Source organism: Eretmochelys imbricata, chromosome 15 (genome assembly GCF_965152235.1).
Source record: "Eretmochelys imbricata isolate rEreImb1 chromosome 15, rEreImb1.hap1, whole genome shotgun sequence".
Classification (NCBI taxonomy): domain Eukaryota; kingdom Metazoa; phylum Chordata; order Testudines; family Cheloniidae; genus Eretmochelys; species Eretmochelys imbricata.
In genome coordinates this window covers 27,506,376-27,516,708 of record NC_135586.1, presented here as the reverse complement: position 1 = coordinate 27,516,708, position 10,333 = coordinate 27,506,376, and the positions used below count along the sequence as shown (strand labels likewise).

At 50.2% G+C, this 10,333-nt stretch overlaps 1 protein-coding gene across 3 annotated transcripts; it reads left to right on the top strand.

Moving 5' to 3' along the window:
• The first annotated feature begins 4,382 nt into the window (after positions 1-4,382).
• Positions 4,383-10,092, top strand: MYL2 (myosin light chain 2). Of its 3 annotated transcripts, XM_077834911.1 has the most exons (7): positions 4,383-4,501; positions 5,428-5,494; positions 5,924-5,999; positions 6,860-6,964; positions 8,321-8,396; positions 8,500-8,548; positions 9,994-10,092. In XM_077834911.1, exons 1-7 carry the CDS (start codon positions 4,434-4,436, stop codon positions 10,090-10,092), a joined length of 540 nt encoding a protein of 179 aa, XP_077691037.1. In that variant the 5' UTR covers positions 4,383-4,433. The 3 variants fall into 3 exon arrangements, with proteins under 3 accessions (XP_077691037.1, XP_077691038.1, XP_077691039.1); XM_077834912.1 differs by lacking the exon at positions 5,428-5,494 and having other exon boundaries at positions 4,386-4,469; XM_077834913.1 differs by lacking the exons at positions 5,428-5,494; positions 5,924-5,999 and having other exon boundaries at positions 4,386-4,469; positions 6,832-6,964.
• The last annotated feature ends 241 nt before the right edge of the window (positions 10,093-10,333 follow it).

The following is a 10,333-nucleotide window of genomic DNA, read 5'->3' as shown; positions in this document are numbered from 1 at the left end:
GGGAATTTCAGCTGCAACATTCTGCAGCCGCAATTCCCGTTTGTAGCACAGCTAATTGGGAGGATGTGGATTTCAATGTATTGTGCTGTATTACAAAATAGGTTTATTTTTAAAAGCAGGGAGCTTGTTCCTAATGTCTATGGAGTCCTAAATCCTGAGACACCTAGAAAATTCCCTGTTAAATGTTCATAAAATGAAGGAAAATAAGGAATTCCCTGCGCTCTGGGGAATATCTCAGAATGCAATAAAACCAGGTTTCCTAGATAGCTCTATATTCTTTCCTGTGGAAAACAACAAAATCAGAGACTTGTGATGATTGTCTGAATTGATCACTCAGGTTTGGGTTTCTTAGTGTGTGTGTGTGAGCACATCCACATATATGTGTGCAGGTATCTGGATAAAATAAGAACCAACTGGCAGCCTGTCCAAACCCCGATTCTGGGGGGTTTGGGAATCTTTAGTTAACTTGCTCTAGTTTGCACTCCCCGGTTTCAGATAGGGTGGGAAGCACATGCAGACTCAACAGGAGAGGCTGACCCCATGAAGCCCTGGAAACCCACCAAGAACCTCTCTCTTGACACTGGTGCCCCTGTTCATTCAGAGACTTTTGAGTGATCTGAGAGCAACAACCAAACAGACCTGAACCTCCATATCTTTGAGGCTGGCCAGACACTAGCTTGGGCGCTTCTCTCTCTGCGGCCCCAGGCTCCCCCTCGGCCCCTTTCTCACACTATAGCCATATGTTCTACTTGCACCTCACAAACAGCTTGGGTAAAATAGCCATCCAGCTCCGAACTCCCTCTCCATGGGGCCCAACGGGCCAAAGGCAGCGTTCCCTATTCAGGCGATTCCAGCCGGAGCTGGGCAAGCTCTGAGGTCCCAGCTGCAGCTGCCTAAATATGACTGACTTTAGGCACTCCCAGAGGGGGTCTGGCCCACCGTGAGAAGCACAGCCCCCCATTTCTCCCATCCTTCCCTATTAACAACGTCTCCAGCAAACTGAGGAGTGTTGAAAGCAACTTTGCCCGGGTGTCTCGCGTCCAGTGGATGGCAATGTGAAGAGGTCTGGCCTTTATATAGCTCCTAGGTCTGAGCACAAACAGGTTCAGCTGTAACAAGGCCATTTCCACAGGGTGGCAAAGGGGACACCGGAGTAGCAGCTGTTGTTTGCATCTTAGACCCTGTAAGACAAGAATCTGCCGGGGCAGCGAAGACAGCTGAGAGCCGGGAGGGGACACGCAGGGCATTGTTTAACCAGGAGTGTCGGTCCAACTCCATTGGACAAGTATGTCTACATGTTAGACTTCAGGGGGTGGGGGTAGGGGGGATCAAATTAACAGGCTAAATATATGAAGAGGGAAAAAAAAGTTTACCAGTGAGTTCAGCTTTGTGAGTCGATGGCTCCTTGGGTTAGTGCGACCAGATGAGATGTAGCCTGTCCAGCTGGGAGGAGGATCCATCATATCTCTCCTTCAGTAACCTCTGCTACAGTTGTCTGTTCTTCCAGGACAAATCAATTGCAGCAGCAGTGGCTGCCTGGTGAAAGTGCAGCCACGTCTGGGGTGAAACAGAGCAGCTATTCAACAGCCCAGTGCAACGCTAGCTGAAAATGGACGGAAGGCAGAGGGTTAACAACTGCACTGCCTCATACTGGAGCTAAAGCCATAGTAGGCGTGTGGCATAACTGGGTAGCAGGTGGGTGCCCATCAGTAAGGATCAGTAAGAGGGTATGGGTGTGGGGGATGGGGGGGCATTGTCCCATTCATGGCTTTGAGGGATAGTGCTGCACAGCCTCAGGAGGGCCACCCTGACCTGTGTGGGGCCAGACCAACCCCCAGGATGGGGGAGGCATGAGCCACCTCCTCAGGATGTTATGCCAGGCACCTGTGCAGGGCTGAATCTGGCCCGGTGGCTCTTTGGATATGGGGCTGCTTTGCGATGTCCCTTCACTGCAGCAGCGCCTGCTCATGGTTCTGCAGCCCAGCGAGCAGCATAATCCCAGCTGCACTGGCTGGGCCAAGCTCCACCCTCACTGACAGCCACGCACTGACCTCAGCAGCTCCAAAATAGGACCATGAGATGGGGCCTATCGGGCCAGTGATCCCTGGGGGCAACTGGAGGAGAAGGAGGAGGGAGCAGGTCCCCTTCCATCAGGGAGACTGGAGACAGCAGCTGCTGGACACTTGGGTCCCTCATTACCACCAGGCAGATGGGTGGGGCAGGAGCTCCGCAGCCCCTCAACAAGAATCCAGTTGAAAAAGCACCTACCCCACCACCCCAGACAAAGGGTTCTGACCCACCCAGCCCTGCTGGTGCCACGCAAAGGGCTACATCAGCCCTGGCACGGTGGCAGCTCACACCACCTGGACCATAGGGGCCTTTGGGTAGACGTGGATAGGGTTGTGTGATTGCTATGTTGTGACAGCTGCCACATTCCATCCCAGAGGAGGCTGCATTTGTGTGGTGAGTGCTGCGAATCCCAATATCTGTGTGGTTGGTGAAGCACTCTGGGATCTCCCAGCGTGGAAGGTGCTATCTCAGAGGCAGATCTGGGTGATAGATAGATGTATCTCACTGTACATGGAAGTCACCCCTAGCTCTCTAATGAGGCAAAACAAAACCCTCCATCTGAATACCCCTGGACGGGGAGAGGGGGATGAAGTTCAAATCCTGGTTCAGATCTGACATTCACTGCACTGAACCTCCTTGATCTGCGGGCCAGATCTTCAGCTGCTGTAAATCAGTGCAGCTCCAAGAGCTGGCTCTGTACGTCTGTATAGACAGACATCCCTAGCTACCAGGATATATCCTTTCTAGCATGCTTGTCTCGCCCCCACCAAGCCACTGACAAATGCAGGTGTCACTCATTCTGCACAAGCTGTGCAGCACGACTCGTGTCAACATCTTCAAAGTGGCACCCACACAGCCTGCTGGCATTTCTCTAACCTTGAAAACCTCTGGGTCTCACATGTCACAGGGACAACAAGCTGTTATTCAAGATGAGACCAAGACAAAGACGGAGAGACAACAGAGCTGGGGGTGGCGGAGGTGGCGGCTAACTTACCTATTACAGCCAAAAGTGGGCATGCGTTTATTTTTAAACTGCCCTGGGCTGTATTTATTGTTTCAGCGCAGAGCGGCCTGGGGGATTGTCTTTTGAATTCCTCTTGCAAGAACATCAGGGGCCGTGCAAAGTAACTCCGGTGATGGTGAGTAATGAGAGTGGGCAGCTGCGGGAATGACAGTGAGATGAGCTTGTCAGCAGCAGGATTCTTTACTAGGAGCATCTCTAGCGATCAGTGAGAGAGAGAGAGAGAGAGACTTTAGTGCCCTAATGGCACACACATGCCTTATAGCTCCTGAAACAAGGTAAGCAGTCTAGGGGTATTTAATACACGGTGGCATAAAAATAGCAGCAGCAAAGTGGGTTTTTTCTTCTAGGTTAACTGCTGCCCTGTCTTCAAATCAAGAACTAAACAGAGCTTGCAAAATGGGACTGAGAATATTTTAAGGTCAAATTGGAATTCTTTCCCTTCATCCATGCACCTTCTAGGAAGTACATCTCTATCCCTCGAACTGGCACATTTAAATCTTTTTATTTTTATTTTGCAGTACCTAGGAATACCAGACATGGACCCTCTCAATGGGGTCGCTTACAAATCTGTGATATTTATTTAAAAGGAAAAGATCATAGCAGATCACATGTGTGCAGCTAAGGTAGAAAGGACCAGAAGTTCTCAATAAGGTAGAAACTTTAGCACGTGTGTTGAAACATTTCCTGTTTAAACCACAAGAATCGCAATCAACTCAATTCTGGGTTTCATCTTCTTTGGTGTAGGAAAGGGCAGATTTTAGAGCACTTTAATGTGTAGCCATTGCAGTAACATCATTCTTAATAAAAAGTACAAAACCGTGATAAAGCTCATAATAGTGACAGCCATGGCATGAAATCTCCGAGACGTGCTTAACTATCTTTTCCACTCCTGAATGTCTATTGTTACAAGGGGAGATTTCTGTGCTTTTACTTCTCAGCCAAATGTCATTTGAACCACAGCAGATGTCACACTGTAGTGTGGCTAGTCATTTTTCATGTCGCTTCCCTACTAATCAATTTGGTCAAATGCATCAGGAGCTCAAGAAACTGAGCTCTACCCTACCTTGTGAGAAGAAATAATAACTCCCATTGCTACAGAACAGCATGTACTTTACCCCACACTTCTGAGCTGAGAAAGAGCGGATCATTTCAAGAACTAAAGTGCACCAGCATGGAGCAGTCCCTAGCTATTCATAAAGATTTAGGAATAAATTCAGGGTAGTTTAAATTTATTCCACATTGAAAAATACAGTGAGTTAATGATAGCATGCTTGAATTTTCCAAGGCACCCAAGAAAGCTAAGAAGAGATCAGAGGGAGCTAATTCCAACGTCTTCTCTATGTTTGAACAAACACAGATCCAAGAATTCAAAGAGGTAAGTGGCCTTTGTTGCAATGACCATGAAGGGTAAAGCCAAGAACCACCTATATGGTGGTATCGTCAAACTTTTTCTAAATGCTTTTAGGTTCGGTGATGTTGGATTTGGAACAAGAGTCCTAGAAGCTCATTTAAAAGACAACTGCTTTAGTGGGGGGACAAACAAACGTAATTCAACTACATAATCAAATACGGGGTCTTCTCTCAACTTCATGACACTGCACTCCCAGCAGAAGAGTGAGTGACAAGACACTCAGCCAATGGCACACAAGACAGCAGCCCTGTATAATCCGAGCAAATTCTCATTGGCTGAGCTGTGACCATGAGGCAGGGCATTATTACCGAGATCTGGTTAACCCTTTCATGGGTGTCATATGGTTACACATTTTCAGGTCTTCAAAGTTACCCACAGAGAGTCTTTGGACAGGGTGATAACACGGGGCCTTCTTTAGCGGAGTGTATCCATATTCCTCCGAGTACGATAACTGAGGACAAGGCAGTGGCCAAAACTGAACTCCTGCATGCTGGGAACCATGGGAGCCAGTTGGGGCAGGAGACCTCATGCAAGTGAACTCCCCAACCCCTGTGCTCCACAACGCCTTCTCCTGGCTGAGTCCTTCCCCCCGCCCCACTCCCTGGGCTTGTAAACACTGTCATAGTTACTCTAGCCCTGGGCTGCAGACAGAGTGGTTACTGCTTAGACAACTCCAGGCCTACTGATGAGCTTTACAAAACTAGAGAATAGCTACCATGTGGGAGAGAACATCTGTCACACCCCCTTTCCCCCCGCACAGGACTCCTACAGAAGGAATTCTCCTACCTGTAGTGATACCTTAGGGATAATCTCCCACCCCATGGGTCCTGCACCCTGACTGAGCTTTTGGACAGGGACATCTGCTCTCTTCTAGCTGATTGGCTGCAATGTCCATCAATCAGCGAGGCCCATCCCCTGCTAGCATTCTCAGTGCATCTTCTAATGTCATTCTTACGAGCACCGTGGTCAGCTGGGCTCCCAGGACATTAGCAATTGGTCCCATAGGGTGAGGCAGTTGGGTGGAGACACCTGCTCTGGAAGGGATGCAGTCTTGGGCAGCTGAGCAATGCCTCAGCCCGCATCACGCAGCCACTCCCAGAGGGGATCGGGCAGCAGCCTCCAGCCCTGCCCCACCAGGGAGCCTAATAAATGCTGCTGTACTGCTGAACAACAGGGGCTCTTTGGGCCCGATCCTGAACGCTGCTGGAAGCCCTCGCCTCTGATCCCACTGACGTAAATCACTGTGAGAGGAAGGTGCAAGAACAGCTGTGAACAAAGACAGTTATGTCCCTTGCCACACCACAGTTCCTAGCCAGGCTGAAATGTAACATGGCTAAACAGAGGGAGCGATATTACACTCTCAGGGAGCTGTGCGTTATTGTTCTGCATGCTGCCATTCCCTTTTCTCCCCTTTCTAGGCCTTCACCATCATGGATCAGAACCGGGATGGCTTTATTGACAAGGCAGATCTGAGAGATACGTTTGCTGCAGTGGGTAAGCCTGCATCTTACAACGCCCCTCCTTCCCCCCAGAAAAGGCTTTGATCGTGTTAGACTAATTATTAGATGAGAAATCAACGACTCTGCTTTCCATTTCATTCAATCCCTGGTTAATTGGATCTTCCATTTCCTCTGCTCAAAACTACGGGACCCAAAATCATTTCTATTACAAAGAGCAGATTATTTTACTTTCTGAACATTTTTGGTCAGTGTGGATCATTTTTGAGGCTGATGTTGTTAAATAATTTAGGCCCTGGCTAGCAAAAATGGTTATTAAATTAATTAGGGCCCAATTCCGCCAGACTTACTCCTGCTGAGTAATACCTTACTCTATGAGTAGTCTTGCTGGATTATGTGATTTATGGGGCTTATGTACATCCTTGGAGAAACATAAGGCCCGGTTATCACCTCACTTAGAAGGGTGCAAATCAGTTGTGACTGCATTGTAATCCAAAGAGGATCAGGCCCTGTTTTTGTAGCTCTATGGATGACAATAGGCAGACGTTTGGTTCTGTTCATTTTACTGACAAAATGTAGGTGGGAACTAATCATGGTGCAATTCTGTGATGTTCTCTAGACTCATAGAAATCAGAGTAGCAGATACCTCAGTCAGTGCAGAATTCTTCCCTACGATACACTTTCTAGTGCTTTGTCTGGTCCAGTTCTCTTTCTCTCCAAGGATCGAGCTTCTACCACTTCCCTGGGGAGACTATTCCCATGGTAAAAAATGCACCTTTCTATGTCTTTTAACTCATTCATAGGCTTGTTTGTGTATAAAATGGGCTCATGTACCTGAAAATCTGCATAAAGTTTAATCCATGTCCCAGGTGATTTGTCTTTTTGTTTCTTGTCTAGGTCGTTTGAATGTAAAAAACGAAGAACTCGATGAAATGATAAAGGAGGCTCCTGGAGCAATTAACTTTACTGTATTCCTGAGCATGTTTGGAGAGAAGCTCAAGGGTAAGATAAGGCAGAGGGACGAAATGAGTGGAAGGATGGTCCGGTGGCTGTTACAGCGCTTGGGGGGGCAAGAGATCTAGGCTGTATACCTGGCTGTGCCACAGACTCCCTGTGTGACTTGGGCAAGTCACTTAACCTATCTGTGCCACAGTGGCCCATCTGCAAAACAGGGATAATGACCCTGCCCTACCTCACAAGGGGTGCTAAGACTTAGCGCTTTGAGATCCTCAAAGTGAAGATGCTAGGAAAGGGCAATGTATATTAAAACATAAAGTAACTTTATTTGCAGTTTCTCCCCAAGGACCTGATCCTGCACTCAATGGGCGCCTTTGCGTGCACTTAAGGGGGCTTTGGCTCAGGACCTAGGAGTCAAATCACCCTCTTCCCCCCAGCAAAGTGCAGAAGGTGAAAATGTCCCAATGCCATTCCATGGGGTTTCTCCTGCATCTTTCCCTCAGCATGGTGGGGCAGGAAATGGCAAAGACAGGGTGACAGGGTGTTGACAGTCAAAGTCTCATACACAGGATATTCCCAGAAACCGTGCATCTTGGTCTAATGCACACAGCAATCGCTCCTATTCGTTCTCAGCCTCCCCTGCACTCTTCTCAGTTCTGCCCCTTGCCTGCTGGGTGACCTTGAGCAAGTTGCCACTGCTCTGTGCCTCAGTTTCCCCAGCTACAAAACAGAGATAGCAATGCTTACATCATTGTGCAGCACCCTGGGGCCTCTAGATGAGACACGCTCTCTAACAGCTGCCCACACCCCTCAGAGGGGTTTGGTGCCACGGACTCCAGGCGTGCCGATGTGAACTATTGTGGCTCTTTGCTGCCTACGTCCTGACAGGTTTTCAGGAGAGGATGTTGCGTAGAGCAGCAGCTTCTCTGTGACTCAGAGTCCTTCCTGCTCAGCAGCCATATCCCCTCACCCATTGTGCAACCCAAGCTATGGGACACTGGTGCAGAATTCCTTAAGCCCACCGAGCCCGCAGCTCCTCTGAGACTAGCATGCTATAAATACACTGGGTAGATTAGCTACATATTGGGGGCAGGGAGGGGCAACATGAATGTGCATCTGTTCCTCTCCATGCCATGGGATGCACATGGCCCCGACAGCAGGGGGTGGGTGGAGAGATGCCAGCCGTTGCTGTGCATGGTGGTGGTAGGCCAGGGCACGTCCATCTGCAGGCCCCTCCCTGCAGGGAATGAGCTTGCTCGACCACACAGCCCCTGTTTCCTGGGAGATGGCACAGGATCTGCGATCCCCCTCCCCGAAGGGGATGCCACTCCCCGGCGCGGCCCGCGGCAGGCATAATCCCTGCTCTGTGCCAGCAGCGGTTGCATGTGCTCCCCATTGCAGGTGCCGATCCAGAGGAGACGATCCTGAACGCGTTCAAGGTGTTTGACCCCGAGGGCAAAGGCCTGAAATCTGACTAGTAAGTGCAGAGCAGCAGTTGGGGTGTGCATGGGGCAGGGGGAGTTGTTCTGGTTTTCTCACCGTCCCTCCCTCTTTCTGACAACATGCTCTTTTATTTGCAGCATTAAAGAAATGCTGATGACGCAGGGAGAGAGGTTCTCCCAGGAAGAGGTATGCACAGGGCTCCTTTTCACTTCCATCCTTATACAGGGTGCACCATTCAGCAATGCCTAACACTGACCTGTTTACTGCGCATGCGTGGGCAGCAGGCTCAGGCTGTAACAGGTTGGCTTACCTTTCCAGGGTAGAGCACAAGTCCGTGCCTCAGTTTCCCTGTTGTGACTCAGTTTCCCCATTGGTCTGCCATCTCCCATTTGTGGCGGGGTGATCTAGTGCTTTGGACAGAGGAACAAAGCAAGAGCCCGCCCTATGGGGCAACCACAAGAGTTCAAATGAAACCGTCCTTCCCCTGCCCTGGACTGAGCAGTGCCTCAGTGTTTCCCATAGAGAATTCTCCTCACCTCACGGCGATGATAGGGGAGCCCATGCCCGGCCTCTACGCTGGGACCCAGCCCTGGGACCCTGCTGCAATCCCAAGATCATCCTGCGGCACAATTCCCATTGCCACTTCCGACCACTACCCATACAAATTCTCTCCGGGGCTCACCAAAAAGCCCTCTACAGCCCAATTCTTACTTCTCCTCAGGGTCCTCGCACTGTTCACCGCAGCCCTCCTGGGCAGCCCCCCAGCTCCCCTATTCCAAGTCTTGCTGTGTCCCTGGCTGCTCCCACATTGTCCACAGACAGTCCTTCGATTGTCCAGCCCTCATGTGATGTGGGGGCTGGGGGTACCGAGCCCAGGTCAGAGCCATGACATAGGGCTCCGGGGTGCTGGGGGGTCCATTGCATCAGGCCATTGCACAAAGTAACAACTAAATGAAGCAAATCAGTCTATTGCAACAGAGCCCATCTCCCACAGCCTGTACCATCCTACATCCTGGGGTCCAATAGCACTGGGCTTTGGGGGAGCCTAGGAGCTAAATTTCACAGCAGGCCTCTCTTTCCATACCCAGTCAAACCCAAGCCCCTGGATACAAACACTCCCAAAAGGTGAGAATTCAAACCCAGCCCGGATCCACATGTCACCATCTCTGTGATGGCCAGGACCAAGCCATCTCTGAATTGTGTGGGGGTTGGCAAGCAGCACCCAGGGCTGGGCGTGGACCCAACCTCTCCGCGATAGTGATGAGCGATGGAATCCCATCAGAGCGTCACAGGGCACCGCGCATCGCCGTATAGGCATGCACTGGCAAGCGCCTTCAGCGGAGCTGGGGGTCAGGGCACAGGGTTAGTGTAGATCAGTGGCCTTGCAGTTAGAGGTGCGCTAGAGACTTTCCTTTCCTTCCCATATTTCCATTGCTTGGTTAACAAGCGAGCGAAATACGGGCAGGCCGCCGCAAAGGGCAGTCTCCCAGTCCCAGCCTGCTCCCATTGACGCCAAGGACAGAACTTCCTGTGATTTCAAACAGCTCCCAGCCCCCTCCTTCACTTCTGCTCACCTGAATACCCAACCAATCTGTTTAACCCTTTCCCATCTGGGCCCATTTACGTTGCAGGTCGACCAGATGTTTGCCGCTTTCCCCCCAGACATCACTGGAAATTTAGACTACAAAAACCTCGTCCACATCATCACCCACGGGGAAGAGAAGGATTAAGAGCCGGGGTTGTGCAAGTTCCTCAAGCACAGTGATGGGGATGGCCCCCCTTGTAACGCTTGCCTCCCCCTACGGTTCTAGCTGGGTTTGGCCTGACTGGTTTCAGTGCAATCGTTTGTACGTGGTCCCACTCTTGCCTGTTTTTCTCTGCAGGGAAAAGCTTACTGTCACTGGGGAACTGCATATCTGAACTGTGTCCAAATTAAATTATACATTTTGCAGGAGGAAATCCAGCTGCCTA